Here is a 20,830-nt window from a genome sequence, read left to right as displayed (position 1 = left end):
GTTTTACCGTTAATTTTCCGTGGAAGAGAATTCCACAGATGCACCACTTTCTGGATGAAGAAATGTGTCTTCATCTCATTCCAAAATTGTTTACTCTGTATCGTAGACTGTGACCCCTGGTTCTGGACATCCTTCTTGCATCTCAGCTGTCTAGAACTTTACGGGTTTCTACAGGATTCCCACCTCATGCTTATCTCCAACGAATATAGTCCTAATCAATTCAACCTCTCCTCATACATCAGTCCTGCCATCCCAGGATACAGTCCTGTCAACATTCATTGCACTCCCTCAACGTTCTCAGATAAGGAAACTGAAACTGCACACGGTGCTGGATACGGCCTCACCAAGGTGCTGTACAATTGCAACAAGACACTCATGCATCTGTATTTGAATCTTTTCACCATGAAGGCCAACAGACTATTTAACCGCAGCAGCTGCATGCTTACTTTCGATGACTGGTGTATGAGGATATGTGAGTCTCATTGCTCAATCTCCTGTCTCAATTTATAGCCATTCAGATAAATATACACCTCCCTGTTTTTGCTACCAAAGTGGATAACCTCACATTTATCCACATCATACTGCATCTGCCATGTACATTCCCACTCCCTCAGCTTGTTCAAATCACATAGACAGACGGACAGCTAGAGAGAGAGAGAGAGAGAGAAAGAAATAGAGGCAGACAGCAGAGAGATCAACACAGTCAAGGGGTGTAGACAGACATACAATCTGGAAAGGGGGACATGGTGAATGATTCCTGCTTGCCTGTGTACTGCACAGTTGTGTATCATGTTTTATTCTGGGAGATCAGATTCAGTGCTTCACACAGAAGACTGAAGCTCATATAGGGGAGGCAATGGCTAGTAGTGTTATTGTTGGGCTGTTAATCCAGAGACCCAGTTACGTTCTGGGTCAAACAGGTTCAAATCCTGCCACAGCGGTTGGTGGAATTTGATTCATTTAAAAGAAATCTGAGTCTAATGATGACCACGAATCCATTGCTGATTGCTGAGGGAAAACCCATCTGGTTCATGAATACCCTTTCGGGAAGAAAGCTGCTATCCTTACCTAGATAACAAGGTGCAGAGCTGGATGAACACAGCAGGCTAAGCAACATCATAGGGGCACGTTCCGGGCCCCCACACCTCCTCCCTCACCCCCATCCCAGGCCCCAAGAAGACTTTCCACATCAAGTAGATGTTCACCTGCACATTTGCTAATGCGGTATACTGCATCCGCTGTAACTGTTGTGGCCTCCTCTACATTGGGGAAACCAAGCAGAGGCTTGGGGACCACTTTGCAGAACACCTACATTCAGTTCACAATAAACAACTGCACCTCCCAATCGCGAACCATTTCAACTCCCTCTCCCATTCCTCATAGGACATGTCCATCCTGGGCCTCCTGCAGTGTCACAATGATGCCACCCGAAGGTTGCAGGAACAGCAACTCATATTCCGCTTGGGAACCCTGCAGATCAATGGTATCAATGTGGATTTCACCAGCTTCAAAATCTCCCCTTCCCCCACCGCATCCCAAAACCAGCCCAGCTTGTCCCCGCCTCCCTAACCTGTTCTTCCTCTCACTTATTCCCTCCTCCCACCTCAAGCCACACCCCCATTTCCTACCTACTAACCTCATCCCGCCCCCTTGACCTGTCCGTTCTCCCTGGACTGACCTATCCCCTCCCTAATTCCCCACCTACACACTCCTTTACTGGCTGCATCCCCACCTCTTTGACTTGTCTGACTCCTCTCCAGCTATCTTCACCTCTATCCATCTTTGATCCGCCTCCCCCTCTCTCCCTATTTATTTCAGAACCCCCTTCCCCTCCCCCATTTCTGATGAAGGGTGTAGGCCCGAAACATCAGCTTTCCTGCTCCTCTGATGCTGCTTGCCCTGCTGTGTTCATCCAGCTCTACACTTTGTTATCTCAGGTTCTCCAGCATCTGCAGTTCCTATTATCTCTGCCATCCTTACCTAGCCTGCTCTACATGTGACATCCACAGCAATGTGGCTGACTCTTAACTGCTTTCTGGGCAATTAGGGATGGGCAATAAGTGCTGGCCTGGCCGGAGACATACTCATCCCTTGAATGAATGAAAAAAAATTCCTGATCCTCAGTTTTGATGGTGGGGATGAGAATTAGTGAGCTGAATTAGGTTTTGCTTTGGCTTAATTTATATTTTTTACTGTGTATGCTTGTTTGACAGGTGTTATCAGCAATTACTTGCATCTAGGATGTTTCTGTTGAATCAGTTTTTTTAAAAATTGCACAATGTATTGATGTAATGTTGTCAGCCAGGTGGACATCATAGAATGAGGTCTCTGATTGGGGCTGTTAATCTGGTCCAATCAGGGAGCCCTGGCCGACAGATATAAGCAGGAGTGTTGGGAGGTTCTATTCAACCTGAGAGCTGGCTGTGAGGGAGTTGGACCTGTGTCAGTTACTATGCATGTGTAAATAAAGAGTCATTTGGTGATGGGATGCCAGCCTTTGTGGAGTCATACCACAGACAAACTATAGAAACATCCCAGAAGATTTTTTTTTAAAAATTAAAACATTACCTATCCTTAAATTGTTCTGTTCATTTCAGAGTTTTGATTTAGAAAGTATTTTATTCATTTGAGTATATGAGATTGAGAAGAAGTTAAAATAAACACCACACTGAAATGCATTTGGGATAAAGTGGATGGGATTACTTGGAGAATTGCTTCTGATAAGAAGGGTCAGGCTTGTATGTGCTAAATTATCACCAAATGGATGTTTATTGAGTTTATTTGATGTTAGAAACATTTCCACATTACAGCCCTGGTATTAGTGAAATAATTAATAGTGTTCCCTGTGGCTATCTCTCTCAAACACTTGCTTGTCTCCATGCAACCAGCAATGAGATGAAAGACCTGAGAGCTGCCGGGATTGAAAGAACATTAGGAAGGAGCAAATCGCCCGAACATTTCTCGTGACTGTTAATGCATTGGTGTTTTATGTTTCTGGGATTGTAGGGACGAGCTATAGCAGTCGAAAGGGGTTTATAAAGATCAAAATAGCATGTAAAGGAAGGAATGGAAAATCAACAGTGAACCACGGATTCCAATTCCTCACCTAAATGGCACCACCTACAGGATCATGCTGAAAATTGCAGCAGTCCTTTTAATCTCAGATAACAGAAGGAACTGCAATCAAATTAAGTGTACAGATACAGCTATAAACACCTCGCAACAAATGAAAACACTCCAATTTTTGTCACTAAACATACTTGCACCAGCTAATAACGATAATAAATACAACAGTATACATTTACATCACACGATTCAGAGGTGGGGGGGGTGAGTGGGCACATGTACTTGGCGGGTGGGTGGGTGAGTAGAGGGGATATTTTGACTTCCATGGAAAGGAAGCCACTGAGGGAGGTATCCTGGGTTTCTTCACACAGCCTGCACGAGCAGAGTGACCTGTTGAATGTCACCCTAGCTCTGAACTCCTTGCAGCAATATCCATACTGAGGTCAGGCAGAAATCTGTTGTGTACTGCACTGGGACGCTGGAGCAATCTCATACTCGTGTCGTGGACATTACTGAGTGTTAATGGACAGATAGACCAGAGCTAGAATCCTCTGGAAGAACACCACTGGCAGGAAGGCTCTAGAGTCAGGAAAGTTGACCAGACCCAGGCTACAATTTGGACATGAACACACACACACTCACAGACACATGCACACACACGCTGTGCATCCCCCCACCGCACCTACCCCCTCCCCACCGCCCCCCCACACACACACACACACACACACACACACACACACACCAGTGATCAAGCATGTACTTACTCTACTCCTATTTCCCAGCACTTGGCCTTGTACGCAATGGTGTTCAAAGTGTTTACTTAAATTCTTCTTCAATGTTATAATTGCTCCTACCTCTAAAACCCTTTCAGATACCCACCACTCTCTGGGCGAAATAAATTTTCTTTAAATTCCCTCTAAACCCACTGCTCTTTACCTTCAACCCATGCCCCCTGATAACGGAACCTTCTACTAAACAGAAAGGTTTAATCCTATCGAGTCTATCTACACGCCTCAGAAATTTGTAGATCTCAATCAAGTAAAGCCCCAAGCCTGCTGTGTTCTAACAAAAATAACCCCAGCCTATTGATCCTTCTTCATAGCTAAGTCACTCTGGGCCAGGCAGATTCCTGGTGAATCTCTTCTGTACAATGCAGTCAGAACAGCTCATAGCACTTCTAGCTGTGGCCTAACTAACATTACACAGCTCTATTATAACCTCCTTGCTCTTATTTTCAATGCCTTGACTAACAAAGGCAAGTGTCCCATTTGTCTTCCTGATCATATTATTGGTTTGTCCTTCTGCCTTTAAGGTTCTGTGGACATATACATCAAGGTCTGCTGATCCTCTGTAGAACGCAGAGCCTTGTCATTCACCACAAACTCCCTTGCCTTGTTATTCCTCCAAACATGCACCACTTCATATTTTTTAGCATTCACTTCCATCTGAAGCTGTGGCCTAAAACTGTGGTCTGATTTTTGAACAGTAATTGAATGAAAGGTTATGGTGAGAGGGTGGATAAGTAGAGCTGAGCCCACAAAATAGATCAGCCATGATCTTATTGAGTGGCAGGGCAGGTTTGAGGGGTCAGATGACCTACCCCTGCTCATATTTCTTATGTTCTTATTAAAACCTTCCTCCTCGCTATTTACCACACCATCTATTTTTTGTGTCATCTGTGACCTTATTAATCTAACCTCCTACATTCATGTCTAGATCATTAATATTAACTACAAACTGCAGGGGGCCTAGCCCCATTGCTACGGTACTGGACATAAGCTTCCAAACCTTCACTAAACACCTTCGACCATCACTTTCTGCTTCCTGCCTTTAAGCCAATTTTGGACCTAATTTGCCAAATTGCCCAGGTTCCATGCCCTCTTAACTTCTTGATCAGTCTCCCATGAGACAACCTGTCAAAGGCCTTACTGAGGTCTGTGTAGATTACATCAACTGTACTTCACTCATCCACACACCAATCATCTCCATAAGAAAAATCAAACGTGTTAGACATGATATTCCCCTGACAAAGCCAATAAATAAAACAAACTAATCTGAGAAATTCTATCCCTTAGAATGTTTCCCAAAAGTTTCCTTACCACTGATGTTTGTTATACTGGCTTATAATTCCCTGGTTAATCCCTATGATGTTTCTTGATTAATTGTACTATATTAGTTGCCTTTCAATCTTTGGAAATCTCTCCTATGTCCAGAGACGATTAGAAAATGAAGGTCAGAGGCCCTGCAACCTTTCCCGTTATCTCACACAGCAGTCTTGGATTTATCTCATCTGGGCCTGGGGTTTTATCTGATTTTAAGCCTGCTAAAACCCTCCTTCTCAAAGCTAACTTGTTCAAGATGAGTACAGTCAACCACCCTGATTTCTATATCTACATCATTCTTCTTGATAGTGAATACCCTAACCCCACTACAGCAAATACTCATTTATATCCTCACCTCCATCTTCTGGCTCCATACAAAAATTGCTACTTTGGTCCCTAGTGGCCCTATTCCTTCCCTGATCAAAGTCTAAAGATAGTCCTTCATTTCACTTTCTCCTTGACCAGTCCATAAAGAACCCACATACAGTGTATGGCATTAAACCACACATTAAAGTGGCCAACATTGGCCCACTTAAGGACCTCAAGGGCAGATGGATTGGCCCAGGTCTAGTCTCCCGCCTTAGAAGTGGGAACAGGTTGGGGTTAGCAGGAGGGTGGTGGGAAGGCTCCACAGTGAATTTTACAGGCTCTGGGGGCATGTAAAATCTTGCCCTGTGCAGTTTTCACTCATTTTTACGATAATGCACTGGGTCCTTGTGTAATCGTCTTCATATTTTTACTGCAAACCAACAGAATCTTATACCTAGCTTCTCAGAGGCATATACAGCAGGCATATAACTGATGGATGATAACATCCAAATCCTGTAATAACTGGAAACCACACATTGTACCAGCGCCATATCTCTTGCAAGTTAAAATGCTCTTGTACTAACATAGGACCCCTGCCAACATGAAGTGTTCCTGAAATTTAATGTTGTACTCACTCTAGTTTCTTTAAACATTGCATCCTTGGTAGGGCCTCAGCCAGTCTCACTGCACCCTCGTCACTGATGTCATTCCAGGATAAGCTGTGAAGAAGTGGGAACATTTAGAACAATTTTCTTCAGGATCTCAGTTGTCAATTTGTAGTATGTATGGCATCAGAGGCCTGTGAGTTACTACTGTAACTGGCGAAAGCCCAGGCCTGAGTAACTCATTAAGAAGGGCTCACGGTTCAAGATTTTGATCTTTCAAGGTCATTCACTCCTTCACCTCGTAGACATGCTGCTCTTCACTGTAAGATGCAGGGTTGTGCATTTATATTATGGACATGAATCAACAGTATTGCTCTAATCCTTGGCAAAAAGTCCCAGGACCCCCTGAGATTCTGAGCTTTTGTGTTCTTGCACGGTGCAAGGGCTGGGACTTATCATTGGACAGGACATCCCAAGGCTGTGGGCTTCAGATTTTGGATAAACTACTATCAGCTAAACATTCTTAAGGTGATCCTCTGGACATGAAGTGCCTCAGGTGAAGGATGCATTGATGGATGACGTCTAGTGTCCATTGCTGGGATGGTCAAGATATTTGTTGGAAGGGTTCATAAAACCAATTGCCAGGCCAAATAGGGGGCACATATCCTTAAACCTACTCACTGTGATGTAAGAAAATAAAATAAAATGTCTATTATATAACCTGGCTGAGTGAATGGACTGCAACCATCTAAGTTATGATGGCAGCTCGACACTGGGCCTGGGCACTGGAGAAATCTACAGTGAAACAGGATGAGCTATCCACACAATCAGCTCTTTAGGAGGTGGGGGGTTCACTGTCTGACTTCATGCAGCTGGTGACAATGTCACCCGCACAGAGCACTTTGTAATTTCCGCCGCGCAGTCCCAGCGACAGCAAGAAATCAGAAAATTAGCCGTCAGCATGACATTTGTTTTTAAAGGACTCTGACCAACTGTTAATCAAAATCATAACAGTGCAGTAAATATACGTTTCACAGTAATCAATTCACCGAAAGGTCAATTCAGGTGACAAATTCACCGAATTCAGATTGTGTAATCATGACATTTTGTATTGTCACAGAGTTAACACCTCAACTGGATAAACTAGCTGCACTACATTTAAATCCAGACAGAGAGAGGGAGGGAATCAGAGGACATCAGGCATAGAGAGACAGAGGCCAACAATGGAAATCAGAGGCAGATACAGGGTGATAGAGAGAGAGAGAGAGACAAGGAGGGAAAGAGACAGAGGAAATTAAAGGCAGAGAGACAAGAGGGAGACAGACAGGGTCACAGACAGAGTGAATCAGACGGATTCACTTCAAGAGCTTAAGCAAAACAAAACAAAACATAGTTTAACTTCCATATGGTCAGGGTGAAGGAGGAAGGGAAATTGAATCTTTCAGTAACTAACATGAATTGTGTTCACATGTTTCTAAATGAGAGTCAGCTTGATGCTGTTAGTTAAAACTGCAGCATTCTGCTTAAGCTGAAGCTCCCATTTATTTCAATATGCAGACATCGGCTGCCTCACAGTCACTTTGCATCCAAGAAATTTAACACTTACATGACCTCTTCAATACTGGGACAGTACACAAGTCCAGCTGCGAGCTCCTCTGCCACACTGTCATCAAACCTGGTCAGCTGCAGGCTGCAAGACAGAACACCAAGGTTGGTAAATCCTGAAACACTGAAGTGCACAATGTTTACACATATGCTTCAACAGAGCAAACTAACCTATCATCCAACATCCTGGAACGAAACCACAGAAAGCATTCTTTCTGGTCGTCAATTCAGATCCAAGCCAAAACTAAGCCTACACCTCTTTGTGGATACAGTTTATTAACTGCTCAGTCTTACAGCTGTTTCCACACATCAGTCCTCCTTTTTCCTTTACATTTTCTAAGCAACCTATTCAGAAATGTAATTACACATCACTGGAGCAGGTGGGACTTGATCCCAGGTCTCCTGGCTCAGAGATCGGGACACTGCCACCGTACCATAAGAGACCTAGTTTTTCTATCTTCATATTTTCTAATCAACCCGTTCAGGGTCATTATCGAGTATCTGTGGAATAGTTAGGTCTTGAACCCAGGTCTCCAGGCTCAGAGGTGGGGTCACTACCACTACAACACGACAGCCTTAGCTTTTCAACCTTTATATTATTTTTATTTTATTTTTCTTTTATACCCAGGAGTATCATCATGCTCAACCGACTTTCCCATTACCAAAATCACCATGGCTTTTTTTAAAAAAAAAATCTACTGACCACCACCATTAAAATACCCAAGTAATCAACTAGATATCTACAAGAAAAACTCATTAAGACCAATGCAAACCATCAAAAGTGAGGAGGAGGTAGGGACAATGGGAAGGGACTAAATCAAATTGGATTTGGAAGGGCAAATAAAATACTCATCACCCACAGTGTCTAGTTCTCGCTTCATCTACCTTTGTTTATATCCAGGCAATTAACCCCAATGGCCTGCTGAACGACTAAGATATTCATGGATTTCCTCCTTTTTAAATAAAAGCTTCTAATGAAATAAACAACCTGGAAAACAACCAAGGAAAAGTAAAGAAAATCATGATTTTATATTCTACATTTTATTTTAAAATACAACCAATCAATTGTAAAATTGTATATTATTTTATACTCAAAATATATAGCTTCTACTTGTGCTCATGTTTTACCAGCTAAGGGGTTACTAGCCTTTTTTATTTTCTTGGCTTCCAAGGCCTAAAAACATTCCTTAATCTTTCCCACCAGGCCAATGATAAACACTGCTATACTGGAATAAGCATGTGGAGGACCGGCATGTCAAATGTTGCTAAAAAAGGATTAGCTACATATTTTCTGGGTCATGCAAGGCTGGAAATGGGAGTGTGCACTTTTCTGAAATTAATTTGAAATAACTCCACAGAGGTCACTATCCTGCCACCAAGTCAACATTTTATTTACTTGTGCACAGTACATGATACTGACCCAGCTAGCTCAGAGCAGAGCCTCTGACACTGTTTTTGATATCTGTCAGCCAGGACTCGCTAATTGGACCAGGTCAACAACTCCAGTCAGGGAACTCATTCTATGATATTCATCTGGCTGATCTCATTCCAATCACTAATGATTTATCTAAAATTATTTGTATTTCCAACAGTGGCACATCTCATTCCCTGCCTCCAAGGTCAGTCTGATTCCAAGCTAGTCAGTGAAACAGAAACCAGACAAACTCAGTATAACAAGATAATAAAGTGTGAAGCTGGATGAACACAGCAGGCCAAGCAGCATCTCAGGAGCACAAAAGCTGACGTTTCGGGCCTAGACCCTTCATCAGGCCCTTCATCCCCCTCTCTGATGAAGGGTCTGGGCCCAAAACGTCAGCTTTTGTGCTCTTGAGATGCTGCTTGGCCTGCTGTGTTCATCTAGCTTCACATTTTATTATCTTGGATTCTCCAACATCTGCAGTTCCCATTATCACAAACTCAGTATAACAGCCCATTTCACACCACACACCTGTTCCAACTTTTTGTATTGACTCAGTTAGTTATCCAATCATCTGGTTAATTCCTCACTATATTAACACCTTGGCTTAGAATAATCTTATGATCAGGTTTCCCAGAAATTCTTCTCTAGCCACTGTTAAATCAAGGCCAGCACAGTGACCTTATTGGCACCCTGGCTGATAGTGGCTATTTCCAGAAGCTGAATGGAGACTCTTCCTGCATTAAATCAGGAAAGGTGCTCGCTGGGTGTCACATGGGAGCTCTGAAAACTCACAAAATCTGTGCTTCCCAGCGCTACAAGTATGCGTACAAATAATTATATGCCAATAGCTTTTGACATTTCTAGTGGTGCGGAAATTAGCGCATGTTTCAATATCACAGAATGGTTTTTTCTCTGTTTCAAAGAAGCACAGCCATATTGCTTTGATTGTAAAGATTACTTATGGGTTTTTAAAATTTTTTAAAATTTCTTTTTAACTATGAATTCCACAGGGTTATCAGTCATGGCCCTGAAGCTTCCTTAATCTGCAGACAGGTAACTCATCCTGTAAGTATTCATTGGTACTGACCTGTCCATAGCTACTGAGTCAAATGAATCAAATATGGGTTATGGTTTTGAATTCCATCATCCAATTTAATATTTGGGACTTGCACAGAATGAAATGGTTTTCAAAAAAGAAATGAAAAATACAGAATACAGATGGTCACAAGCCATCACCTGACCACATAAGTTGTCATGTTCAATGAAACCTAAACAAGAGATAGCTGAGCTGAGATGAACATTTCATCTGAAGGCAATGAAACCAGTTAGCCACATTCTCCCTCTCCCCTCTCTGACGATCCCCTCCTCAGGACCAGTAAAATGGTCTCCTTCCCCTCTAATTTGTACCATCAAGACCGTAATAATTGCATCGAGTTCAGTATCCTGTCACCAAGCCACCCTTTATTTAGATGTGCACAGTACACAGGCTGTAGCCAGCCGACTCCAAGTCAGTCCCTGAAGTCTAGAGATTCTCTGAAAGTCCTACTTACAGCTGTCAGCCAGGGTTCCCTGATTGGCCCCGGTTAACAGCCAACAATCAAGGATCTCACAGTCAATAAGATCTACCTGGTTCCAATCACGACAATGTGATTTGTTTTAACAGGATGCAGATGAAAAAGAATGCCTACAGATGGAGGATACAACCACCATATATCTCAATGTATGCTTTGGGTAAGACAAGCAAGGAGATAGGTTTTTGTCTGCAGAACTGAAACAAGCTGATAGACTGCCTTCTGGGGAAAACAGCCTGGTGACAACACTGGCTGGAAGAAGTGAATGCCAGGAAATCAAGAATTTAAATGGGTATCTACATGAAGATGGTAACTATAGTAACATATTTTTGCTACTTAAACTTGTGGTTGGTATCTTGCTGCTATAGTTGAAATTAATTAACTACGTGATATTTCCCCATGCTAAAATAAAACATTTCGTGTGACCAATCATTTCATCTGTTGAAAAGGGAAGACAGTTCATTCCTTCTCATTTGTTTGTAACGGCAGATTCAAATGTTGTGGGAGGGAACTTTAGCACAATTGGCTTTTCATTGCCCTTGATCTTGTGGGACCTGCTGAATGATAACTTGCCTTTATATAGCACCTTTAACATTCTGAATCACCCCAAGTCATATCACAGGAAAGTTATCAGGTAGAATTTGACACTGATCAATCACCATGAGGAGATCTTAATTGAAAATCTGTAAATTCACCATGAAAAGATTTGCCACCTACCACTTCTATTAAGGATGCAGTCTTGCTCCTCAGAGTGAAAGATACCTGAATGCACTTCACAAAATTTTATTCAGACTGTGGAGTTTCCCTGTTATTATGTGTTGTCCCAGATTTTGGCTGTTTTTGCCCCAGGCTCATTATTGGCCAATCAGACAGTTGGCCGAACATACTTGGAGATAACAAACATGTGGTCCTTTCACATATACAATGCTTCCCACTTACAGAGGAAGCAGGGATTGACTGTACGATGGTTAACACTGCTAAAACCACAGGATTGCCATAGGCGAAATAGGGTCCACACACAAATGTCAAGGCACTTCCAATTCTAAACTCAGCTCACTAGCTGGTTTCCAAAGATTTCATCCCAGAAACGGCAGGTATTCACCCTGGAGGCAGAGAGATGTGTAATGGATCTGAATGTTGGTTTCAGGCAGGACATGGCCATGTGGTCACTAGGATTGGCCTTTTCTCAAAACTCAGATAAAAGACTGTCCCACTAGCCATCAAGACCCAGCAACAGGGGAACAATTCACTGATGGTAAATCCTACTGCTTATAAATTGGTTCCTGATGTGATCCAGCAACAGTCCCTGTTATTGTTATTAGAAAGTTGACTGGCCGTGTGGAGTTTGCACATTCTCCCCGTGTCTGTGTGGGTTTCCTGCAGGTGCTCCAGTTTCCTCCCACAGTCCAAAGATGGGTAGGTTAGGTGGGTTGGCCATGCTAAATTTCCCTGTAGTGTAAGCCAGCTGGATTAGACATGGGAGATATGGAGTGATGGGGTGGGTCTGGGAAGTATGTTCTCTGGAGGGACAGTCCAGACCCGATGGTCCAAATGACTTCTGTCTGCACTGTATGGATTCTATAATTCTACATTGTCACCTGAGGTAAAATACATTCTACAAAATGTAGGCACATCAGCCTAATTTTCCTGCTCTGTTATCAGATCTCAGCTGATCTGCATCACAACTTCATCTTGTCTTTTTGGCACTTTTGGCAAAGTGCTTGTGTCCCTACCTCTGAGCTAGGAGACCCAGGTTCCAGTCCTGCTTGCTCCAGAGGTGTGCCAGAACACCTTTGAGCAGGTTGATAAAATATACAATTCATCACCTATGCTATCTTCTATCCCTCATTGTCCAGACCCAACAAAATCTTTCACCTTGACATTTTGAATTGATCATCAATCACTTCAAGGCAGGGGAGGGGTCAGAGATTGACATTTCCACTATCCATTGTGTGAAGATATTTTCTATCACATTGGACGTTCATGGCATTCGTAAATGAGGAAATAAAATGGATGCAGGAATTTTCACATGAAGCAGCCAACACTTTTCAAGGAAAAACCTGGACAGCAGAATAACATTTAAAGCATAAAGGAGAAACCCCATTTAAAGCCCTGTATCATAGCCTGGGTTTGCCCAACTCCACACATTCACTGCACATGAGCCACTTACTCCAACTTTTTCAAAGATGTCATTTTTTGTAGAGCCATTGCGAGCTCCATCACTCCTTTGTTCCCAATGCTATTTTCAGGCAAACTGCAGAAGACAAAAAAAAGTGTAATGAGTACTGTTCCACAGCATTTTGTTGTCACCTGAAGGCAGCTCTTTCTCTGCTGTATTTTTGTGGACAGGGCAGATCATTTTGAGAAGCTTTGTGGCACTTCCAAAAGTTGGATATTTAATCTTCAGATCTTTTATTAGGTATCTTTTTTTTTGATGGATGCAGGGAGGTGAGACCTGGATGATTTTGGTGCCAGGATTCTGACCATTTCTTCATGTGGTTCCAAATATGCAGGGAGCTTCGGGCAACCGTCTTAATTTGAAATATTTACTTTAATGAAAAGTGAGGGTGCCCAACAATTTTAGTCTGTGAAATGTACAGCAGCCTCTGGATATTTAGAAGTGAGAACAAACCTGCTTGATCTGATAAACTGTATTTTTGCAAAATGTTTTTTATTTGTGAGATCTCTCTTTAGGTGCAAAGATGGTTGGTGGGGAACGATGGCTTGGGTTTCCTTCTCATTATAAGTTAGACTGCCACTGGTTGTCATTGGGATAAAAGCTAATAAAATGGCTATTAAAAGCTAGTTTTGTGTTTTGGCCCATTGTGCAGCAGTAGAACCCACATATTGTGAGGGGGCAGGCAAGGAGGGCTCTCTGTAAGTGGGTGCCTTTCTATTTGATGGTTAAGAGGAAAGTAACCAGAGAAACTCTTGGGGAAGCAATGTATGAACTGGCTCAATCGGCCCGAATCCCAAAACTGATGTGAACAGCTCAGATGTTGTTGAAGAGTTGAGTGTTTTGTGTCAGAGGCTCACACCATGAACTTAGTGTGTTAGTTGGCCAGTTGCAAGGGAACTCTTAAAACCGCACCATCAGGCCTGATGCAATGTGATGGAGAGAGTGTTTATGGAAGTGCATCTGGTCATACTTGCGGACCTCGGCTAGAATATAGCCATAGAGTGAAAGGTCTCAAGGACCAAATCCATTGAGTGAGTGAAGTGAGAGAGCCTACGAACTGGAGGCAGTGATGGAAAGTCGATGAGATTGCATGCAGTGCCACATTTGTGTAGGAACTGATCCAGGTGTTTGCAATTTCATTCGGCGTAACTTTACTGTATCAACTATTCAAAGTGAAACATCCTTTTTCTTGAGTTTAGCAACATTGGTCTTGTATGTTTAATTTGACGTTGATTGGGGATAGACTGTACAGTTCAGGTTTTTAAAAAGTGCAATCTTGTCCCGTGATTCATTTAGCCAGAGGTGTTTGGGAATTCCTTTTTTTTCAGGTTACTGGTCCCTATGGTGATTGTAAGATTGTGCAGTTCTGTTAAATCAAGCAGATTACGCACGGTAGTGTGACTTAAACATGGATTTGCTAATTCAGAGAATGAAATATTATCACTGTGCCACAAGAGCCCTTTGTGTTTCTGTTAAGAAAAACACCCTGCAATCTTTCTCCCTTGACCAGGGAATTTGGACATTTTCTTCGAACAAGCCTGTCCAACACTGCAGGAGTGCAGTGAGCCATCTCTCTGGAGTTTCATCAGATGTTCAAATCCATGATCCCTGACTCACAGATAAGCACCAAGATACACACTTTAACATCAATTCGGAGGTATGGGGGACCTGTGTGGTTTGACAAGGCTGGTGGCAGTAGAGATGGGGTTCTCAGGGCGGGAAGAATGCATAGAGAGGTGCTCTGAATGGCTCGTAGTTAATGGAGGATGAAAGTAGTAGAAGATGCTAGGTTCACTTTGAAAGGGTTTTAACATGGCAAAGAGGTCGCTGAAGTAATCTAGCAACAAGTTGTGTTTTTTTGTTCACTCATGGGACATGGGCATTGCTGGCTGGTCAGCATTAATTCCCAACTCTGGTTGCCCTTGAAATAAGTGGCTTTCTAGGCCATTCCAGAGGGCAGTTGAGACCACATTAATGTTGGTCTGGAATCACATGCAGGCCAGACCAGGTAAGATTCACATATTTCCTTCCCTGAAGGGCATCAATGAGTCAAATGAGTTTTACTGACAATCAGCAATTGCTTCCTAATTCCAGATTTTAAAAAAAAAATGAATTCAAATTCTATCAGCTACCACGGTGGCCTTTGAACCTGATTCTCCAGAACATTATCTGAGTTTTGGGATTAACAGTCTGGTGATAATGCCACGAGGCCATCACTTTCCATTGAGGGGCATGGATTCAAGCATTAGAGGCAGCGCAGACAGAACAGAGCTGAATGATATTGCCATGGTCAGTGTGGAGAATACATTTTATTTATCTGCCTATTACTACTTAAATGAATATTTATTTATTTATTTTCCAAGCCCTTGAAAACTATTTCCTTCACTATCTCTGGAATCTGAAATGTCTCAGTTTGAAAAGGGCAATGAAGAAACAAAATGGAAGAATACATGGCTAATAGTACCATTGACTGGCTGTGAATGGACGATATCACAGGAACACAAAAAACTGCCCCAAAAGGAGGCAAAGACAGTTGAAATGTAGAACTGAATGTTCTGTAAAGGACTGGGTAAGACCATCTTTTGTAATAACTGCCCGTGTACTGAATAGCTAGTCACTTCAACAGTTACAGTGCAACTAACTGTCAGCATATTGGGTATCCTGTCAAATTCATTACCACCTCTGACCATATACTTTATGATATTCTTTCACTTTAATTGTTTTGTGCCAATATTTGCACATTGAACAGCGTGAGTGCTGTCTCAGTGAACAGAACACTGAAGTGTTAGCAGTGACAGTTAGTGCTCAAGGCTACTTCACAGAAAAGAAAAGGAAAGCAATAGCACCTCTTACAACAGGCTCTTCATCAGAACCTGTTTTTAACCTGCAGTTTGCAACAGTTCGGACTTTGCTGCTTGCTACTCGGTGAGTGAATCCTAGAGTAACTCTCACCTTATCACTTCAACACTTGGACACAGCACAAGACTCTGTGCCAGGCTTTCTCCTCCGTCAGCAGTGAGCTCAGTGGAATGGAGGCTGAAAAGTGAGGCAGACAAGTGGAGTTATTCCTGGCTCAAGTTATGCTTTAGCCAGACTTACAGAACAACAAGTGCATCATTTTAACCTAACTGCAGATAGGCAGCCCAGGGGATCAGGTAGAACATTAATCTTAGGCGCTGCCTGACCCTCCTCTCTATTGCAAATATGTAAAACCAGCTCTGTGCTTGTACTGTTATAAAATCTCAGAATCCCTACAGAGCAGAAGCAGACCATTTGGCTGTCTGGTCCACATCAGCCCTCCGAAGAGCATCGTACTCTGAACTAGCCCCTTACATTATCTCCGTATTTCCCGTTAGCTAACCCATGAAGCCTGCACATCCCTGGACACTACAGGCAATTTAGCATGGCCAATCCACCTAATAGCGGAACATTTCTTGACTGTGGGAAGAAACCCACACAGACACGGGGAGAACACCCAAACTCCCTACAGATCGTTATCAAGGGTGGAATCAAACCCAGGTCCCTGGTGCTGTGAGGCAGCAGTGCTAACCACTGAGCCACTGTGCCATCCCAGCAGGTCCCAGTGAATGGGTTGAGTTAAAAATTCCCACTACCAGATAGAGACATGACACCTCTCAATAAATCATATGCATTTACTTTAAAATAAGCCACAAGTCACAGTATATTGAGGGAGTCTGCAAGACTTCTAGAAAGTAGTGCAGAATGTCAATTTTGCCGAAGATGGATAGATTTTATCAACTTTTTTTGTTTTACACTCATCAGTACAATTTGCAAGAAATACAAATTTAAATGAGAGAGAAAACATTTCTACTGAACGGGAGGAGAGTACTGAATGGTTGACAAGTGGACTCTGACTGGTAGAGGCAATGTCATGGAGAAGGCACCAGTTAGATGATGACTGACTGTTAACCCCAAGCTAGGTTATCATTTAAACCAGGCAATTTTGACAAATTGTCTTCTCAGCCAGATGCAGTTCTAGAAAATGTGGAAATAACAAAAGTAAAATTTCATTCAGCTCTGGATAGATAGAGAGTGAACCTTAATAAATTACAGCAAGACCATCGATAAATGCATGCACAGCGCATACATATTGGAATGAACATCAGACAGCACTTACTTCAGAATCTTTAAATTGGGCAGCTTTGGCAAGGCTTCAGACAATTTCTTTGCCGTCTGATCGCTGATCTTGTTCCTGGACAAACTACATGTTTGTGTTAGTCAGGTGAAGTGAAAAAATTTGCTATCGGTATTCAATAATGCTTAAGGAACACAATAAGACATTGCATCAACTGTAAATGACAATTTCTGGCTTAAAAGAAAACGCTGGTGAACATTCAGTTTGAAATATCTTCAGGTTAGAGCCAGAGTTTGGAAAGTAGTCTTCAGTATTGATTTGGTTTTAGCAGGAATGGTGCACAATATTTAAAATAACATGTGAAGTTCACAAACAGCTGCTTTGCAGAGGGATTAAGAGGCGTACTTTCAGGCTGTTTTTAATAATTTGTCAGGTGCCAGAAGGAAGTGACACACAAACCCTGGCACTGATGGCAGGTTCACTTTGAGAAATGTCACAGCCAATGAAGGTGGTGAGCAGAGATTACAAGGCAGATTCTCCATAAAATCCCAGCTGCAAATTTCCAAATTGTGCCTGTCCTGGGGAGGTGCTTCATTAAAGGACAAAATCAGGAATGGATAGTGAGTATAGAGATGGTTTTGGATTTCCCACCTATTTAAGCTTTACCACTGCCTTAAAGGTCATTTTTGTGCGATCCTCCAAATGGAACAATTTTATACACATAGCAGTCATATCTGTGTCTTTTCTGTTGCTATTTTAATGGGGCCTAGGTTTTTCTAAGCTTTTTCTTGCCTTTGGCCTCAGTTCCTTTTACTGGTGGATTCCCAATTGGAAGACAAGTCCATGTATTTGAAGGATGAAGTTCAGTCTGTTAGAGAGCGCTCTAGGCCTCAGATCAATATCTGGACTTTTCAACTTTTGCTCTCTGTAGGTCTGCCTCACTTTGGGGACAGTCAATGATAGTGGTGAGTGTCTATTTCCAACAGAATCCCTCCTTCACTCCCACAACAGATCCAATGTGAACGTCTAAATGATCTGGACAGATCCGTAGCAATTTTCTAACTACGCTGCGTGGCAGAGACGGGACAGAATCTGCACAGAGTAAGTCATGAGCCAGCTTTATTGGGCAGACAGTATCTATCAACTCTTCTACGGGTGTTGGTTATCCTGGAACTAACTGCTTGGAGGGTTTGGATCGGGGAAGAGGCAAATGCTGAGAGAGATGCCCTATGCTCTGGAGATGCCTGTTGTCACAGGTGCAACAATGGGAGGAACCTCCAGGGACAACTGAAGCCTGGAATCTACTTGTACCGTCATGGCATAGTGCTGTGGAGTGGCACAGAGGGCAGCCCTCCTCACCCTTGCATGAACATCACCTATAGCTTCACTGTTTCAAGCAGCTGCCAAAGCCAGGGGGTCAGCCCTGAGCCTGCCCTCTCTCTCTGTCCCCACTGAAGAACAGTCTTTCCTCTTGGGTGTTCCCACGACTGTTGAGGTCCATACCGCTTCAGATTTTGGAGAAGTTTCTTCACAGTAGCAGACGGCTTTCTGAAACTCCCTCCCACTCATTCTCTTCGCAGACTCTCACTACAAAATGCTCCATCCCTTTAAATTCCCATGTGTACACAACCTCCCTCATCCATCATGAACATCCTTTCTCCATCTATATGAGTCTGCACTTGGTCCTCGGATGAACTGAGGAAGTAAGGCCGCACTGGAACACTGAATAGGCTGGGGCTATATTCCCAGGAGTGTCAGAGGCTGAGGGGTGACCTTATGAAGGTTAATAAAATAATGAGGGGCTTGGATAGGGTGAATAGCCAAGGTCTTTTCCCCAGGTTAGGCGAGTCCAAAACTAGAGGGCATAGGGTTAAGGTGAGAGGAGAAAGATTTAAAAGGGACACAAGGGGCAACATTTTCATGCAGAGGGTGGGGTGTGTATGGAATGAGCTGCCAGAGGAAGTGGTGGAGGCTGGTACAATTACAATATTTAAAAGGCATCTGGATAAGTACATGAACAGGAAGGATTTAGATGGATATGGGCCAAATGCTGGCAGATGGGACTAGATTAATTGAGGGTATCTGGTTGGACTGAAGGGTCTGCTTCTGTACTGTACATCTCTATGATCCTATAAACTACCAGAAACTAAATTTGACAACATCTCTGATCACTTAAAACTTCACAGAGGTGAAAATCTACCCCCTTTGCAAAAGCAGGGTCCAGGAGAAGACCAATTGGATGCAGCGTTTTTAGAGTAAACAAGAAGAGCTGCTGTCAGCTCTCACGATTCAAGTGGATGGTACTTTATCAGATCGGACCAATCAGAATGACATATATAGTTAATACTTCAGGTCATCAACCTTGCTTCAGATTCCATCGACCTGAAACATTAAAACGCTTCCCTCTCTCCAGCAGCTGCCTGACCTGCTGAGCACATCCAGTATATTCTGTCTGTATTTCAGATTTCCAAACCCGCAGCATTTTGCTCTGTAACATTACACTGCACTCACTGAATCTCTTCCACTGATGGGCACTGTTTGAGAGCTTGTGCCAGCCTCTCCCCACTGGTTGCTGTGATGTTGTTCTGAGTCAAGCTAATGATGAAAAGACAAAAAGGTTGTGAAACATATCGAAGTGCTAAAGCTACTGTTGCTTTATCACATCTCAATAACCTGTACTACTGTCTCTCACTACGGTAATGCTCAAGTGAAATTCACTGCTTATTGATAATTTGATGGGAATGATATCCCACTTTTCATGGCATGATGTTAAATTAAAAGTCCCTAGTCACCTTACTTTGGTATTTTTAATGTTTCAATTTAAGAAGGGTGGCAAGTCTAGGAAATCTACCTCAGCCTACAGGCTATTCTCAGCAAATGTCTGGGCTCTGCAATTACGGGTAGAGTGACAAAGCAGCTTGAACAATTTTAGTTCATCAAAGAAAAAGAATAGAATAGAAATTAATTGTCATCTGTACTTAAAATATGGTGAAAAGTTTCATAGGGCACAAACAGACAACCAGTATGGATTTACGAAGCCCACAGAATACTGGAGAAACTCAGCAAGTCTGGTTGCAAATGCTGAATTTCTCCAGCATTCTCGGTGTTTGTTTCAGATTTCCAGCATCCGCAGTGTGTTACTTTTCATGGGTTTATAAAAGGCAGGTCATGCCTGACTTAATTGCTGGCTGTTTTTGAAGAAAGGAGTAAAGTGGGGCACAGGGTATGTCTTTGAATATTACACCTGTGGACTTTCAGTTGCAACTCAATGAGATCCAACATTAAAGACTGTCAGCTAAAATGAAAACTCATGGAATTGAAGGAACATATTGATCAGAGGGGAGGTAATGGCCTAGTGGTATTATTGCTGGGCAGTTAATCCAGAGACCCAGATAACAGTCTGGTGAACCAGGTTCAAATCCAACCATGACAGATGGTGGAAATTAAATTCAATAAAACATCTCATATTAAGAATCTAATGCTGACCGTGAATCCATTGCCAATTGTTGGAAAAACCCATCTAGTTCACTAATGTCCTTTAGGGAAGGAAACTTCCATCATTACCTGGTCTGGCCTACATGTGACTCCAGACCCACAGCAATGTGATTGATTCTGAACTGCCCTCTGGGCAATTAGGGATGGGTAATAAATGCTGCCTGTCCACCGATGCCCTCATCCCATTAAAGAATAAGGAATAAAAAAGGTTTGGAAATTGGCTAAACAACAAGGGACAAAGTTTCGGATTATGGATGGATATAGTCAGGAAAGAAGTGACACACAATATTCCATGGTGGCTATAAGGGACCCAGCCCTAACTATTCAGATATTTACTAACAACTCTGATGAAGGATGTATAGCCACATGGTCAGCTTTGCTG

The 20,830-nt window shown here is 42.7% G+C and overlaps 1 protein-coding gene across 1 annotated transcript in view; it reads right to left on the bottom strand.

Moving 5' to 3' along the window:
* Positions 1-20,830, bottom strand: part of nlrc5 (NLR family, CARD domain containing 5) — a 154,917-nt gene that overhangs the window by 3,719 nt on the left and 130,368 nt on the right. Inside the window, exons 46-51 of the mRNA XM_059651545.1 lie at positions 19,465-19,548; positions 16,996-17,079; positions 15,810-15,893; positions 12,849-12,932; positions 7,689-7,772; positions 6,113-6,196 (exon numbers count right to left, since the gene is read on the bottom strand). Of these exons, the coding sequence (XP_059507528.1) occupies positions 6,113-6,196; positions 7,689-7,772; positions 12,849-12,932; positions 15,810-15,893; positions 16,996-17,079; positions 19,465-19,548 (504 nt within the window). The remainder of the gene's footprint in view (positions 1-6,112; positions 6,197-7,688; positions 7,773-12,848; positions 12,933-15,809; positions 15,894-16,995; positions 17,080-19,464; positions 19,549-20,830) is intronic.

The sequence above is a fragment of the Stegostoma tigrinum genome, chromosome 16 (assembly GCF_030684315.1).
Source record: "Stegostoma tigrinum isolate sSteTig4 chromosome 16, sSteTig4.hap1, whole genome shotgun sequence".
Lineage (NCBI taxonomy): Eukaryota > Metazoa > Chordata > Chondrichthyes > Orectolobiformes > Stegostomatidae > Stegostoma > Stegostoma tigrinum.
This window is presented reverse-complemented; position numbering and strand designations above follow the sequence as displayed.